This window comes from Stegastes partitus, unplaced genomic scaffold, assembly GCF_000690725.1.
Source record: "Stegastes partitus isolate 25-593 unplaced genomic scaffold, Stegastes_partitus-1.0.2 Scaffold182, whole genome shotgun sequence".
NCBI classification, from domain to species: Eukaryota; Metazoa; Chordata; class Actinopteri; family Pomacentridae; genus Stegastes; species Stegastes partitus.
This window is the reverse complement of record NW_007577913.1, coordinates 437,314-455,326: the sequence shown is the minus strand read 5'-3', so window position 1 is coordinate 455,326 and position 18,013 is coordinate 437,314. Positions and strand designations below refer to the sequence as shown.

Here is an 18,013-nt window from a genome sequence, read left to right as displayed (position 1 = left end):
TTCGTCTGTCACACAGAAAAACAGATGTTAGCCTCCAGTTTTTCTGTCTCCACTACCTGCAGAGATAACACACATAACACGCAATGAGGAGAGAAGGAGAGGAGGAGCTGGTGTGAATCGAAAGGTTATTAACACTGGCGCGGAGGCTTACCTACGCAGCGGCAAAGCAAACTCCATGTAGGTTGTATGATAAGTGTGAAAAGAAATACACAGAAAGTTTGAGAACCGAGAAACACAGGCGAGCACGTCCACCCAGTCACACATTACACCGGCCTCTCCAAGGACCTGTTGTTATCCCTTACATTAGCAGCCTCTTAGGTCTTTGGTGAAGAAAAAGCAATGCATCTGAAATTGTCTTAACAACTGTAAATAGGCTTTGCAGGGTAAAGCGGCCTGTCTCTCAAAGAGCTGATTTCTGTAAGCAGCTTAGTGTTTCCACCTCCTCATTACGCACCCTAACCTATTCATGTTGTGGGTGAGACATGGAATTATTTCTCACACATCCCCTCTATCGTATTAGGATGATACTAATGTGCCAGTGGAAGTGAGCATGTTGCATATTGTTTGCTGACAGGGTACGTCGCATAAATGTGGGATGCCTGGTCGTGTCGGTATGAGTTAAAGTTAAGAGTTAAATCAGGTCAGACATGGAAATCACACCAGTGAAGTGAAATGTACAAACACCATTGTGCTTTGTTGTAGGCAGCGCCGACCATTAGGCACACTTCATTACTCATCAGTGGAAATGGAATTGCGAGTAGTCCTCCTGCCCACTAATGCATCAGCAGCAGATGTTGGTTGCTTTTAGAATGTTTTTTTTTTTTTTCCCCCCATGCTGAACTGATGAAAACTGTTCAGTCAGTAATGAGAACTGAGCAGCTCATTTTGTGTAGACCCTTGGTCACTTGTTTAACACATTTTTATGGAGATTTTCTGGAGACCTCTTGTCTGTAACTAGAGTTAGTATTTGTCTAGTTAACTGTCTCACGATGTGGCTTGATAGAAGTAAATGTCTCTGCAAAGATTCCGTTGCAAGACAAATGATTCTCCCTGCAGATATCCCCGTGGTCATTTAGCACCCATCGTTCCACAACACCATTATCGTTACCGTCACCCCTCTGGTTGCATGGCAATGAAAAACTCTCAGCCAGGGGTTTGAACTGCACCCCTCTGTCACTGAGAAGAGACCAGGGCCATCTCTGGTTGTCATTAGAGGTGCTGTCTATGTCTGAAAGCCAGGTGGACTTGTCCTCTAATGAGGACTCAGCTGTCAGGCAAGCAGTAACTGGAGGAGGTGTCACACAGAGGTGCCACTGTCGGTCTGGGACACTGATATTCTCCTCCATCGAGCAGCACTGAGATGGCATCATTAGATGCAGAGACGGACACAGGGGCAGTGGGCTTAACCAAACAAGACAGTGAGATGGTAATGATATATTTAGTTGTAGCGAAAAAAGAGGTCAAATTGTTGTTGTCTTTGACTTTTTTGGTGTCCAAATCTGTTAGTTTCTTGCTATAACACATACATCTGGTCCGAATGACATGCCAGTAGCAAGGGGGCTCCGCAGAGCGTGGTTAGGATTTATCAATGTTGGTTGACTTCCCAACCTCAATCGAACAGGCAACGCGTTTAGCTTTAAGAATTCCAAGGCCATTATATGTCAAGGTAGATACAAAACTGAAGGTTTTATTTTCCCATCTTTCCTTTTGGTTCACCTGCCATCACTGCATGAATAGAGAACCATTTGCTGTCTGACCTTTTCACAGTCTGGTAGAATTTAAGATGGTAAAAGTTTATGGAAAGCTGAACTTGTCCAAGACAATGTCAGCTTTACTGCTGTGGTTAAAATGAAATCATCACACAGGGAGTCTTGTCCTTAACATAACCTGTTCTGCTCAAGTGCAATTAAAACATAATGTGTTGGTAAGGCTATTACACTGAACATTGTACAGTGAGTGCTGACCTTTTAATACATGTCAAATGGAAAATGGGGTGCATATATTCACTTTTTTGCCCATACAATTAGCAGAGCTTATTGGATCATTGTTCTGTTTTAAATCATTAACCTTCTGCACTGCCTATGGTGCTTTTTTGCTATGGTATGAATTTCATTTTGCCATATCAGTGAGCCATGCATGTGACAGCACAACACCCTACAGTGAACAACTGGAGTCGCTCCAACAGCTTCCCATTTCTATCAATATACAGTTGACAACATAATTGAAGTTATTTAAAGACGCCCCATATGCCACTAGGTGGAAGTAAATGGAAGCACAGATTGTTGATGTGCTGCTTATAGTACTAGAATACTTCTGGGAAAGTATAATTACGCCTACATTACTTGTTTTCATGGTCTTGTAAACCGACGCTTCCAACTCTTTCTTTTTTCGGACTGTTTGACAGCAGTCAACACTATCCTGCATCAAAACCAGGAGGTGTACTGTCATTATGAGCACAGATGCTGAGGTTTGAAAGGTGTTGTTTTTTTCTCTCTCTCTTTCCCATGGTGTGAATGGTATTTATCCATAGGAAGACTCTCAGATGTTTGACTGTGGCTGTGTGCGCTCGTGTTTGTTTTCTCCTTTTTCCCAAGAGTTTGATTAGTCTTACCCATTTAGCCGCCACATTACTTTCATTACAGCACACATGGATGCTGGGGAGGGCCACCCTGATCTTTTTCCCTCTCCTTGCAGATGGTAGCCTCATCTTAGTCTCTCTGGATTGGCGCACAGCCTACATCTGTCCCTTACCAGCCTGCATCCCCCTCATGGTACGGCCTCGAAGGCTTAATTAAATATCAGACCAAAGCTAACTGTGCTGCTGGCCGCCCATGGGCTACACGAAATGGGGAAGGGGGGGTTGGAAGAGAATAGGCCTTTCAAAAGTGCACGGAAAGAAAGGGGTGAAAGAGACACTGATTGTAGAAGTAACATCTCTTTGCCAGCTGCTGTCACTGGCAAGCAGACTGGGAGTTGATTTGCACTCATTACTGGGAAATGAGTCAGGCCTGAGGATGATGACCGCATTACTCAGATTGCATGTGATGTGATTGGAGATGTTGTGCAATGTTAATCTCCTCCCCTGTGTCCCCAAGAAATAGAAAATAAATGGAGATGAAAATCTCTCTCCACATCTTCACAGTGGGCCAGATACAAATGGAACTGGAGAAACTGATTATGCAACACTGTCACCCTCCCCCAGCAAGAAAATGGTTCTCATTCAACAAATACTCAAACCCCCTTTCCGTAGGACGTATTTCTAATTATTTTTGCCTGCAGTAAGTAGAGAAATTGCTCATTTATCCAATACATCTACTCTTTGTGTATTCCATACTGAATAATGGAAACATACATACATGAGGCGTCTTGGACAGAATTTACGACATTTCACCGTCTTGCAGAACTCACATCCGCATCACTGTTCATTAGCGCGGCCTCTCAGTTTACAGTTTTAATATTGCATTTTTCCACATGTATGAACCGCACAATCTCTGACTCCTGGACGGCGTCTTTACTAATTAAATTCAGGCATGTGCCCTTCTTTCCCCTTGTTCTTCACAGCGTCTGGGTCAAGCATAAAAGCATGACTTGTTTCTGATTTTACATACTACTACTACTACTACTACTCCTTTTCCATCCACTCCTCACTCTGCTCCGTGCTCATTACGGGCCAACCTTTGTCTGAGTGTTAGAGGCCATCTCATGTCTGTCATACTACCAGATAATGGTCGCACTGCTCTTTACCATGCATCATGTTCACTGTGATCTTTGAGGACATCATTATCCTCTCCATGTATTGCAACAGAGAATGGTGTTTCAATGTTAACCAGAGAGTTTGTTGTCTACAAAAAAATTTTGTACGTGTGTGTTTGAGAAATGTGTACTTTTTTTTTTATTCAGGCAGTCATTGCATTACACTATGCCCACATTTTATCGCATTATACCTCATCTTCTTTTTTTTTTTCCTTCTTCTTTCACATAGTTTTCAGTTATTATCAGCAAATGACTCCCTCTGTACCCAGTCATTATTGCTGGTATTGCTACAATATCTTATTGTGTGCCACCAAATAAGCGGGTTTACTTCAATTACTTGTGCAGCAGGAATGAACACCTGCCTCCTTCGCACCCCATTACATTCCTTAAGACATTACATGCCTTTTAATTTATTAAATACGTCTTTGCTTTAAAATCTTATCGAGCTTTTGTAAGGTCTTTATCACTGTGTCAGTTCTTTTACCTTTCTTCACACCTCAGCATTGCAATCTCCCTGTTGCGCCACATCTTTGTTCCTCCAGTTGTTTCTTTCTTTCTTTTTTTTTTTTTTTCTCCTTAAAAGCAAAAGTCATTTCCTTTGTGATGTCCCTCTCTGCTGCACATGCCCGCAGGACGCTCTTTCTCATCTTGCTTTGAACTCTTTTTAATTTTGCGCAGTAGCAGTTTTTTATTAACATATTTATTCATTTATAACTCCTCTCAAAGCCCTTTGCATATGAGCACACCTTTATTCTCCTGCTCTGTCTCTCTCTCTTTCTCCCCTCTTAGTCCTTAACTCTCCACACAGAGCGAGCCTCACTAATGCAGTGTTAGTTTAATCCCTGCCGCCCTGTCAGAGGCTATTTTCTCTGGTTCTTTTTCTTACTACAGCAGCAGCGAGCTCAGACAGCATTTTTAGGCTTTCTCGGCTCACCGGCTTCTAGACGTTCTCCAACCTGCCCATTGAACTGCCTTTTTTTTGTTTTTTGTTTTTTACACAATCAAGGGAGGAGCTTGTCTCCGGCCTCAAGGTCAAGGTGTCTTTCTAGCCATTGCAGATCATCCCCTTCCACTCTTCCTACCACCTACTTCCCACCCTGATGGCAGCCACCTGTCAATGGTTGAACTCCCCCACCTAGATAATAATAACCTAGCCAGAGACCATCTTTCATCAAGTGTCCTCGCTCCATTTGAATAGATTGTGGGCAGGATACTGAATAGACAGCTGAGGGGCCTCCTCCTGATGTGTGAGTTCTTGCACGGTGGCAGTGACAGCAAAGGGGATGCGGGGTGGTTATATAATTGGGGCAAGGTCATGTGAAAGTTTCCTGTAGTTACTTATTTTCCTTCTTGCACTGAGATTGTTTTTGAATACCAGTTGTGACAGAACACACCAGCGAAAACTCATTATGTGGATATCGTTTAGGGATGCTATTATTAGCCGTGATACAGCATGACTCCTGAGATGCTAATCTCGGCCTGCTGGTCTGTTCAACACTTAGGTCCTCACTGAAATATCTTGACGTTTTTTGAGATAAAATTTCAGAGAAACTTGTTTTTGATCAGTTAAATGAGTTTATGAATCGTCAACATATTTTTAAAAAATACTAGTCAGATTTTTGGACCAATCATAGCTCTTAGAAACTACTTGTCTAGATTGTAAATGACCTGTCCTGTAAGGATATGACAAACCCTCCTGACATAGGTGCAGCCTTATAGAACCAATATGGAGGTCTTTCTAAGCATGAGTGAATGTTCACCCTGAAGCTATAAAATGAATTATGGTGTTCCTCAAGGTTGAATGTTAGGTTCTGCACTTTTACAATATACACCAGTAGTGACTTTACCCTTGTACAATAACACTTGAATGCTTCAGAATTGTGTCACCTTAAAGTAATTGTCTTTCCTCTAAGTTGAACTAAGGGGTTTTTTCTCTTACGTAAAATTAAAAGCAAATAGTTTAGATGTACTATATTAAAGGTAGCAGGAATAGTGTGAACTCGGGGCAGCAAGCGTCATTACACATTTATTCCAGAGATTCCGATATTGTATTTCTTCAATACTTCATATTTCTACCTTTTTATTTTTGATGACAGGCTCTATCCTCCTCGGCATGGAGGATATCAGTGTTGCACAAATACTGGGTGAGATCCTCTGCCGTTTTTCAAAGACTTGTGTCTTTTAGCTTCCCTTTGCTGTAGGGCTTGTGTTTTGCCTTGCCTTTCTCTTTAAAATGCCCCGGAGTATTCTATTGGATTCGAATCAGGCAACAAACTTGGCCATTTCATAGTTTTGACTTTTTTTCTTCTGTGGAAACTCTTGTTGGATTTTGGCAGTGTGCTTTGGGTCGTTATCAAGCTGCAATACTCCTCTTCTGCCAAGCTTCTGGAGATTGGGGTCATCTTGTCTGACAGTATTTTAGTAACCACAGACATTCATCATACCATCTTTAAATGTCATCTTCTTACCACCTTTTGCACTCATGCAGCCCCATAACATCACACTCCCACCTCCATGCATCACTGTCAGGACTAGGACTTCACTGTGGTACTCCTGACAAGGATCACGCAAAAGACACTGCGACCACTGCAGCCCTGATTATTGGTGCAGTGGCTCGTTCTATACCTTCTGACCACTGATTATTGCTGCAACTGTGTTTCCACTGATTTTTAGTTCATCATTCATCTTCTGATTCCTTTTTTTTTCATCTTTGTGAAGTGTCACTATCCATTTTTTCCATTTCCTCTGGCATTTCTTTACCATGTGAATCCAAGATGCAGACCTGCAGATAGACACAGCACATAGGTCCAAAGCTGAGAAGAGTATGTGTTAGTGGTCACAGATTTTCTAAACGTGTGTGTCAGTGATCACAGTTGTATTCACTTTTTTTTTGCACCGAATTTCTAGTTTAAGGGCTGGATTTTTTTTAAAGATGGTCTTGATTTGTCGATAGAAGAAAAATACTAGTCAGTTTAGAAATAAGGTAATTATTGAGAGACAATAAGGGATTTTGCACAGACTTAGACTTGGTTCTGTTTTATATTCTACATACTGCCTCATATCTACAGGAGGCATGGCATCATAGTTATGTCGATGACATGTGGTTATACATTGCCATGTATGCAGATGACCTAGAGCCAACCAATGGCTCCTTTTTTGTTGTATTTTAGACATAAAGATTACAGAGAATCTTCTAAAACTCAGGACAAAACTGAAGTCCTGGTTGATGGTGGTAAAAGTCAGAGAGAGAAACTCAGTGTGAAACTGCAAGCACTGCCAATAAACTAATGTCAACAAATTGAAAAAAAAAAAAAAAATCTCCTGCGTTTCAACTCAGGTTTTAGTTCTGGGCCTGACTAGAAACATTAAAAACATTAAAGCATTTTCTTCATTTGAAGAACATTGCCAGAATGCGACCGTTTCTCTCTAAAGCCAATACGGAGACATTACCGTACACTTTTATTACCTGCAGGATTGGCTGCTGTAATGCTCTGCTATCTGGTCTCACCAAGAAGAATATCTTTGAAATCCAGTCGCTTCAAAACTCAGCTGCATTTGTGTTGGCTGAGACCAGAAGGAGAGAACATATTACACCAATCTCCACACTGGCCACCTGTCTTTTTTTGAATTGATTTTAAGATCCTTTTACTGGTTTATAAAGCGCTTAATGGTCTTGGTGATTTGTTTTTACCCCATCAACAACCCTCGGGTCTTCTGGTAGTAGCCTTTTAATTAAACCCAAAGCCAGAACAAAAACTCACAGTGAGCCATCCTTTGGTTATATTGGTGCAAGTCTCTGGAACTGCCTTCCTTACGACCGGAGGGCAGCAGAGAATGTTGATATTTTTCTGTGAGAAAAATTGATTGTACTGTTTTTATTTATTTAATTTTATATATATATATGTATTCATTGGTCCTTCAACTTTCACTTTTTTTGTCATTTTTTTTGTTGCTATTCTGAATTTTTGACACTATCCTGCCTCTGGGGTTTCCTCATTTCTCTGTGACACAGTTGAGGGATCTTGTTTTAAAAGCTTTTTTCTTTCTGTTCTGCAAAGCACTCTTTGTTCTTGTCATTCTATTTGTGTGGAACATACTACACAGATAAAGTCTAATTATTACTTGTCGGGATATTGTTGAGAAGTATCTCTTAATCTATAAAATGGCACAAAATCTTGCACAGACAGAATGAAGGCCATCATTGGGTCACATTTTTAAATTGTTCCATGCTTTGTTTACAATGAAATACCAGCAAAACCGATGACAGTTACATCAGTTGTACGTTGGATTCTGTGTTAATTACTAATATGTTGACACAGTTTACTAAAATAGTGAGGATTGTATCTGCTAAAAATCAGTTTGTTCGTGTTAGTGTCAGTCAGTGTTGTTGCTGTGAGCTTGTTAGCATGCAGGATTAACATTAACCCAAGTCCCAGCTGTGCACCCTCACCCAGTTGCTGGCATGGCTGTAGACTTTAGTCCTGTTTAAGAGATCTTTTACAGCCATTTCAATGTATGTACAGCAGTTCCTGTGCTACATTGTAATTAGTAGTCATAGGACTTTTCCATGCGGATGGCAGCTTGACTCAGAAGTCTTTCTGTTCCTACTTAATTCTAATTCTTTTCACACATCGCACTCACCCTTTTGTTTTCCTCTTCCCTCCTTCCTTCAATCGCATGGACAAATAAGCAGCAGACTCAAGGGCCCTATAATTTAAGTGCTCTGTCTAACTTTCTCTGTCTTTCTTTCCCTCCTTTTGTCTCCCTGTGTCATCTGTCTTTCTATCTGTCTCACTCTGTCAGATGCCAAGGAGATCGTGCTGAAAGCTCAGATCCTGGCCGGTGGCAGAGGCAAGGGTATGTTCGACAGTGGCCTTAAAGGTGGAGTGCACTTAACTAAGGAGTAAGTATGCCCCTATGTGCATTTCACACTGTGAGTTACTGTAGGAGACAGATTCATGTTATTTTCTCCAACGACAGCAGCTTTTACGGTGAGGAGGCTCAAAGAGCTCTCTGAAGATGCTCCCTAGGCACAAAGACACAGTCAGAATTACTTGTGCTGCAAATAAACGTTTTTCTTTCGTACAGCGTCTCGTTTTTGAACAACTACCCTCAATTAAATGTTGAAAAAAGGGATTTTAAGCTCGGCTAAAGCACCCTGCACCCCATACTGAGTTTTCCCTCTCCCAGGTTGATTGGGTTTTATGCCACTGCCAAGGTTTCATTTTGTTCTAGCTCACAGTTACAAAGTGTGATGGATTTATTCCTCCAATGAAGGCTTACTCTGAAATCTTCTGCATTTTTCAGAAAGCCAAACAACAACTTGAAAGAGCTTTTCTTTGCTCAGGAACTGCGTTTCCCTACACAATGTTTCCATGAACTAAAAAAAGTGCTGTCTTTTTAGTAAAGGTACCTACCACTTACTGCCGCCTTAAAGGCAAAAAGGTGATTTATGACAATTGTCCCAGACATGTATCACCATCACCCTACTTCAGGGTTTGGAACGGCCCGAAACTTTTTTAAAGTGAGATACGCTGAAGTTCATCGTCCCCAGACAGTGACATGAGTGCACAGTTCACCTTCCTCTCATCTATCAAAGGATGAGTACAACCCCTAGCTTCATTTGTATTCACTTACAAAACCAGAGCAGGCTTACAGAAACAGCCCAAGCTTGTGGGCTGCTTTTAAATAGAGAGAATAAGTAGAGGTTCATTCACAGCGATGTGTGCTTTGTCAGAATATGTTACTTTAATGCTCTGAAAGTGCTGAGGCATATTTCTCTTCAACTGAACAAAGCTACTGAGATGTGAAAAAAAAACAGTTATTCATCTGTAGATCAACCTGCCTGTCCCGCCTTTCATATTGTAAGTGTATGTTTTACAGTGATTTTTCTTAATAATAAAGACCCGATGTTAAAAAAAAAACCAAATCATTGTTTGACTTCTAACCTCACCCCTTCAGCCCTGCGGTGGTTGGTGAACTGGCCAATAAGATGCTGGGTTTCAATCTTACTACCAAGCAGACACCCAAAGATGGAGTAAAAGTGAAAACGGTAAGCCACTGCACAGGCTAAGGAAAAGAAAAATACACACTTTCTTCATGTTTTTTTTTTTTTCTTCTTCATTTCTGACCTCATTTTAATGCATTTTGAGTCCAGCAATGCAGTTCTGTGAAATTAATGTCTGTGAAGGAAATCTGGCTTTCTGTTTTTTTTATTTTTTTTTTTCTGTTACTAGGTTTAAATAGTAGCTGTCCACTGTTGTTTACTTGTGGCTTGTGCTGGCTGGTGTTATGGCTCATTGCATAAATTGAACCAGGTCCACTGTGAATTTAAAGTGTTTGGTAAACAACTGTTTCTATGTGCCACTAACAAGCAGGAATATCATTTTCTCTGCTCGCATGCTGCATGCAGTTCTTCCTCAAACAGATGTTTCCAGGTGATGAAGCCTTCTCGGTTTTGTGTGTGGGTCCTGCTTCCTTCTTCTTTGTCTCTCCTCAGCTCTGTTTACCTCTGCTACCCCCCACTTCCATCCAACTCCTGCTCCTGCTCCTACTGCAGAGTTTAGATGGAATCAAATGAGTGTCACACTTGTCATTTTTTTTAGAAAGCACCTACGGCAAAAGACGCTCAGACAAGCTCAGAATTAACTTCGTGTCTCAAAGGCAAGCGGGGGGGTAAGGCAAACAAACAGCAAAATAAACTGGACAAAACTTGACTTAGATGTGAGTGAGAAGAGGCATGACCTCCAATTGGACATCTGCAGTAATTGTCTTACCAAGAACATCGCCTATGGCGCAGAAATCAGACCTGGCAAGATCAGCCTTTGACTGACCTGAAGGATCGAGTAAAGTAACAGTGCGGTGAGAGCCTGGTGTTTCAGATGACAGCCAGAGCTTAGCTGTCAAGCTGCCAATGGAGCTCACACAAACCCTCAACCTATAATACTGCCCCACAGAGCAGGGAACACCACAGGAAAGGGGCAACACTTGTGCATCTACATGGATTTGCTGTCATGGCACTGATGGAGGGAAGAAGACAGAAGGATGTGATGGGCGGTGTAGAAGGTAGTTGAGGAAGACAATGACTGCAGGAGACAAAAGTGGGTTTAACAGGGAAAAGGAAGGACAAGACTGTGTGAATGGAATATGGTTAGTTTGAGAGAAGAAACTGGCTACAAGTCAAACAACGGGGAACTTAAGAGAATGTTTGAGTGACTGGGGAGAACAACATTTGGACAAGAAGACCGGGGGGCTGTCTGTTAACACAGAGCATAGAGAAGGCTATCCATCCTCATTTACTGGGCAATAGGGTGGAAGCAGAACATAAGGGCTGTGCGTGTTCAAACAAACAGCCCATTCAGAAAACCTGCAGCCCATTAACCACCACAAAAGTGTTTCCTTTTTTCATTTCCAAATGAGCCTCTCTCGCTTGCTTCCTCTTTGTGCTCTTTGTTTGTCCCTTCATTTTATTCATAGCACATGAGGTTTCCTTAGAGCTGTTCCTCATAGATTCTGCTCATCCATGGACCCTGGCTTTTTGCTTGTGTGCTCAACCTGGTGACTTTAAAGATGCATTCAAATGTAAAAAAGGGTAAAACTTGCAGACGTTTGCTAAATACTTGGAAATGACAAGGATAACAAAAGGAGCTTTTTGGCCTAGACAACATTAAGTCTGTGTAACCATGAAGTCATGTAGGTGTCGTAAAGCCACGTTCCTCCAACCAGCCCATCTTTCTCCTGCTGTGCCATGTCCAGGTGATGGTTGCTGAGGCCCTGGACATTACCAGGGAGACCTATTTTGCCATCCTAATGGACCGCTCCTGTAATGGTCCCGTCATGGTAGGAAGCCCCCAGGGAGGTATGGACATCGAGGAGGTAGCGGCCAGCACCCCAGAACTCATCTTTAAGGTATACCATTTAAGCTCATCACTAAAGTATTTAAAGATTAACAAGAGCAGGAATGATTTAAAAAAGGGGAAAAAAAAAGTGATGTCTTATAAAATTGGTTGGTCTTTTCTACCATCTCTGTGTAGAATCTCAGTAATCCAGGTCACGGTAATCTCTTAGCGCTGAAAACGCTTCAAGAACGTTCCTCTTGAGATATCTTCAAGGACCAAAGAGAAAAGGCCACTTCACCGTCTTTTTTTGTCAAAGATCTTAATTTATAATTGACAGACATTTTTAGCAGTTGCCTATTGAAGTATACAGATGGAAGCTATGCTCTGTTTGCGTTCTCTGATAATTCAGGTATAACTGCTGTCCTGCTTGCATGCACATAGCAGACGCACAGTGCACACGTACAGCAACACACTGGAGCTTGTCATGTACAAATACACAGACACGAAGAAGATTTCTCTATTGTATAATGCAGTTAATTAGATTCCGTTTACAGCTACATGGCAGCATTTCCTTGCCGTTGTTAACAGATGTATACTTAGAGCATTAAAGATGTCCGCCTCATATTGTCATACGATGCCTTTTTGCAAGTCTACAGATATAAAAGATCCAGCAAAGATTTACATGTTTATTTCCACTGAAGATTAAGTATTAAACATAAAGCACAAATCAAAGAGCACTTTTTTACATGTTCTATTATAATTGCTATGTTCTAGACCTAGTTTCTACAGTAAATTGTAAATAAAGATGTATGATGTGTCACCACTTCTTCCCACTGTGCAAAAGTGATGTCTTGGTTACATCATTTGCAACCGAAAACACAATTTATAGTTACAGGTGACTACACTCGTAAAACTGTTATTATAAATAATATTTTCAATTTCTTCTAATATAACCCCCTCACTGGTCCTTTAAGTTAGCCTTTAAAACACACATTTACCGAAACAGATCCCCCAGTCTCGTTTACTGCAGAATAACTCATTTTGTGGTTTGATGATTATTCACGCTGTTCAGCAGCGGAACAGTCCTTTAATGTTCTTATGTACACTTCCTAAACAGAAGTCCACTGCTGCCTCTGTTGCTGCTTTATTCAGAGCAGCTCTCAATCACGACAGTGTACGTCCTTTTTATAGCATCAAATAGTTGATCAAAAATAAACTTGTCAGAAAAATAAACTTTTGAACGTACATCAAGGTGATGAGAAGCATTTAATATGACAGAAACTGACATATGGCAGAAAATACTTGATGTGTACACTGATTTGAGGAAGGGAGTGGAGTTTATGACCCATACTGTAACCAGCAGACAATCAAGAAATTTTGGCTCCACTTCTGAGGAGCTGTCATGTTGGACGTCTTTATATAGCGTCTATGGTTTCTACAGAATGCGTCTATAGCACCCTGAAATCCTATGAACAATGTTATAAGAAAACTTCCTGAAAGTTGAAGATGCAGAGGTCTAATGATCATAAATCCCTCATTTCAGTCCAACCTCTTCTTTTTCTCCATTCCTGGCAGCCTGCCAGAACTTAATTACGACGCGGGTTCATACGAACATCAGTTATTGTCATATCAGCGTTTGAGCCTCCTTTTCTCGCTCACTTCCTGTCGTCATGTGTTTGTCGTCCTCTCTCTTTGACTCTTACAGGAAGTTATAGATATATTTGAAGGTGTGCGAGACGACCAGGCACTTCGCATGGCAGCTAATTTGGGTTTCAAAGGACCTCTGCAGAGACAGGTAATGGGCGCACTGAAGGCTTTAAAGTCACAATGCAAAGAGGAGGCTGAGAGATCTACTTCTTCTAGCGCGCATATAGGCAGACAGACGCGTGCTCATTCACAGACACACTGTACTTTGGCTATTATTAGTTTTCCAGAGGCAGGTTGTGAAGTATCATTACACTAGGCTTACTTGCCAGGTGGTCGATTGTCATTTCTGGCAGTGACGCGCAGCACTGTGCCAGTCTGAGGAGACTGACATCACTAATGATACCACTTTTTGATAGAACATGCACACATTGATTTTGTGAGTGAATCTTGCAGTAAGCAACAAAATTCATCTCAGTGGGAAAGCAGGACAATGAAACTTTTTTTTTTCTTGTTCACCCCTAATATTAGAAATCATATATAGGCAGCATTTGCTATGAAAGGCCATAGAAGAGAAGCACAGAAGCAGCCAAAGTTCACATTCAGGCCTTGGAGACACAATGATAGTGACATGCAAGAGACACTTCCTCAATATAGTAAGAATGTAGTGCGATAGAATTTGGCTAGTTTTATTATTATTGCAAACTTTACCCTGGTTACCCTCTGAGTGCTTCAAAGATTCTACTTGCTTTCTCTATTAAATGTGTAAAAAGGTGAGTTAATTCCTCTGCACTATTATCAGCACATATGTCAAATGTATTTCTCTGTGTGTGTTTTTTAACTGTCATGTTAACATTAAAGTTATCACCTGTTTGCTACCTTGTTGCCAAATTGGCTGAAGTGATTCAAAGTAAAGCGGTTCAATTCAAAATAAACCTTTTCTTTCTGTTCTTATTTAAAATGAGTAATTATATCTAATTTATAATTCACAATATCGACTGCAATAAAAAAAAATGTATTGTGATTAACTTTTTAGCTCCATCACCCAGCCCCACTGCGTGTACATGAGTTCATTTCAAAGCCTTTTGGATTTGGTGTAAATCAGCCAAATGAATTTGCCTCTGTGAGACGTACTCTACTTGAAGATGTTTGAGCTTTGGTTGCATCCCATTGTGTGTGTGATCCCTTTATTTTGGCACGATACTGAAAGAACATTGATTTTTACAGAGGCAATGGGAGAAGCAGAAAATGATTGGTTAAGTGTCTGCATTGTTGTACCCTTTTCCTTGGTTGCTGTGAGTCAGCTGCCAGATTGTTTAATTCAGCAATAATTACAGCTCTTCTAAAATACCTTAAATGTCTTGAATGAGCTGCGTGATGAAAAGAGCTTTGTGCAGATGCAATGCTGTGTGCATGCCTATATTTTTTTTGTGTGTGACGGAAGAAGGGGTAAGATTTGTGGAGTGCATGTGAACAGTTTAGTGTCAAGCTACCTTTGTTACTTAAAGCCACAGAGATATGAATTGAAATTCTGTTTAAAGTGACGATTTTTGATGACGATGATTTAATGTGATGATTTAAATCTTGTGACATTTCACAGCTGCTGCGTTCACAGATTGTTCCCTGTTAGTTTTTAGCCCACATACTGTTTGTAAATACCAATCCTTTGTGACAAGACACAATAACAGACAAAATATGTATGCATGGATGCTACAACCATGTGCAATGTAATGAAAAGTGTGTTATATGCAAAGTAGCATTGGATAAACACATTCTTGTATATGTTTCAATCTTTTTTTTTTTTTGCTTGTTGTTGCGTGTTTTGAAAACGAAATGAAATGTTTTCCTTTATATATAGACATACGTACTCATGCAAAACAAGCTCAGACAGCGTGATGTTGAAGGTGATTTGCCATGTTTTATGTAGCTTGTGTGGGAGGCTGAGTGGCCTTGGCGGGGCCGACAGCTCAGAGCCGAACCATCAGGTAATTACTGTCCTCTGTGGACCTCGCAGGCAGCAGATCAGATTAAGAGGCTCTATGATCTGTTCCTGAAAGTCGACGCCACTCAAGTCGAAGTCAATCCTCTCGGAGAGACTCCCGAAGGACAAGGTACCTTGTATGATAGAAAGTGCTTGTCTCGTGTGCGTGTGTGTTTGCATGGACCAATCTCCGCCTCGTGTGTTTGTGCATGTCTCTGCATTTGTATTTTCCTGGTATGAATAGATCCTAAAGCTTGTTGAATATATGTTAAACACAGAATTCCACATTTCAGCATGAAAATTGAACCGATCTATTAATTACTCGCTGTGAGATATAGGCACACCATCTCCTCGGGTCTGAATGCATTTAAGAACACGAACTGTACTGTAATTGCACCACACTGACATCAGCTCCTTGTCAGCATGACTTTGTCTGGATCAAAATCCAAATGGCTTCAGGGAGCAAAGCTTTCCATATTCACAGCATGTAGATGTTTGTTGATGTTCCGTAGCTGTTGATGATTAACTAAAGGCGTATAGTCCAACATTAACAAGTAATGAGGAATTACAAATTACAGCAGCAGCTTCAGACACATCCTCCACTGTTGGCGAGGAGTAACCACTCAGAGCTGCTCGGTGAATATGTAAAATAAAAAATAGCCTGTCAGCTTAATGTAGAGTGTTGGCAGACCCCTAAAATGTTTTGAATTCAATTATACATACTGTATATCAAACCGTAAAAGTCATTATGATGTTTTAGATTTCCATTTTAAGAACGCATTTTTGGGGATAGCTGACCTCTTCTGGAGCAAAATCGTCAAATCCCTCTCCAGGCCCTTAAAAACTAATCTCTACGTACCAAAATTATATATTTAGAAGTTGTTTTTTTTCTATTAAAATAATCTCTTCTTGCTTAACCAACGTGCAAGTTGAAAGGATTGGTTTCTTAGGTGTGCTACATATGAAACCCTGGAAATCTGAAGCCAGTCAATAGCCACGGCTGTGACAACTTACTTCACTCATGATGTCTTCCGGCATATTAAAAAAAAAAACAGCATATGGACATGTTAACAAGGTAAAAAGCTTGATTTTCATTAGAGGGGCTGTTTAAATTTTGAGCTCATAAAACCCAAAGCCAGGCTAATAACTTTATATCTGAGAGTCTAGAAAATGTCTAGTACTTTCCCCCCTGAAGGCCTGTTCAAACATCAGTAATTGTTAGATTTATCATGCTGTTCACTTACCTCGCTGTGTCCTACAGCAACAGTTTTCTGGAATTGTCTAGTAGTAAATCTATCATGTTCCCAATAACTAAGAATGGGCTGAGTTGGTGTATTAATGTACACCAGCCTGGAAAAGTTGTCTGTGAAAGGATGAAAGGGAGATTCGAACAAATTAAAAGGTTAAGATATTACCATCCTCAATTCATTGTGTTGTGCAGCCTAACCCATTAGATATTCAGTCTATTGAAACGAATGTTCAATCATTAGATTCAGAATAAATTTATTGTGCAGTAGAGCAGTAAATAATGTCTCTATTGTCAGTCAAGTCTTTGTACTTCAAATATAAATTGTGAAACAAGTCTGAATTCAGACCTTTGTTATGCTGCTAAGGCTGTGTGAAATAGTGGTACTAATGTTAGGCTAATTGAGCTGTAAATTAGCAGTTGGCCTTTCTCAAGTGTCAAGTTGTAATAAAAAACAATCCGAGAAATGTTTTTTTTTTCTTTCTGTTGCCTGTCGATGGAAACCGTGCCAAAGGAGTTAGAAAAATATTCATGGATTTCTATTATACTTGGTGGTAAAATGTGTGTTTTTTTTAAAGCAGTGATTGTAAGTAATATCTGCAGAGATCCTTTTTGAGGTACAACAAAAGTCCATTTCAGTCCAGCTGTCATGTCTAACTTTAATAGAAAGTCCCAGAGAGTAGCTCAATCTGTATAGTAAGCGATAGGGTAGATAGTGATTTCAATCATTATTTATCAAAGTCACGGGTACAGGTTTAAATGAAAGGCTCAAGGTTTAAAGCACAGGTTCTATAGCCTTTGTATGTGCGTTCCCTGTCTTAAGTGTTCCCTGTTGGAAGAAAGCACTTAAATTCACAAAGAAAAACAGAGATACAGGTGAGTTTAAGTCTCCCTGTTGTCGCGGAGCACCATAAATTTGCACAACATGACACAAGTGAAGGTTAGCAGGCTAACATTTCAGGTGCTCATCATTCAGATGAAAAAGGCCTTATACATCGACGCAAAGCAGTATTTCAGCCCTCGCGACGCCGCTTTCGCTGAACTCGTGCTGAACTTTGTTTTTCTCCCAAAGAAATACGAGTGATTGTCTTGTCTGTGACGCCGAACACAGATTGACTGTGATGTGTCCTGCTGAGACGTATTACAACGACGCTGAAGATGCATCACTTCTTTGATGTTATTTAGTCTCCTCAAAAACAGATTTGTGTTCAAAGTATGCTTTATCAAGCATTGACAAGATAAGTTTGTTATTCCATGATTTCTTATGAATATTAATGAAGAAAATGACTCCTTTCAAACGGTGGATTTATACCGAGAGGTATGAGTTTCCTTTCCTAACAGCAGGAAGAAGCAGTGCCTGTGATTGAAGCAGGCTTTGCAGACAGGCTTCACATTAACATCAGCTCATTCTTTACTTCGATTTGTTCACACGTCGCAAGGGAGCACAGCTATTTTCCGGCAGGCATTCAACAGACGCGTATCAGAAAGGAAAATTTCTCAAGGGTAGAAAATTTGTATTTGTATTTTTTTTTTTTGTTGGTCTCGTTTGGT

At 40.6% G+C, this 18,013-nt stretch overlaps 1 protein-coding gene across 1 annotated transcript in view; it reads left to right on the top strand.

Annotated features, from left to right (window-relative positions):
* suclg2 (succinate-CoA ligase GDP-forming subunit beta) overlaps window positions 1–18,013 on the top strand; it is a 101,062-nt gene that overhangs the window by 34,188 nt on the left and 48,861 nt on the right. Inside the window, exons 3-7 of the mRNA XM_008280126.1 lie at window positions 8,557–8,656; window positions 9,715–9,805; window positions 11,509–11,661; window positions 13,297–13,386; window positions 15,250–15,346. Coding sequence (XP_008278348.1) covers window positions 8,557–8,656; window positions 9,715–9,805; window positions 11,509–11,661; window positions 13,297–13,386; window positions 15,250–15,346 — 531 coding nt within the window. The remainder of the gene's footprint in view (window positions 1–8,556; window positions 8,657–9,714; window positions 9,806–11,508; window positions 11,662–13,296; window positions 13,387–15,249; window positions 15,347–18,013) is intronic.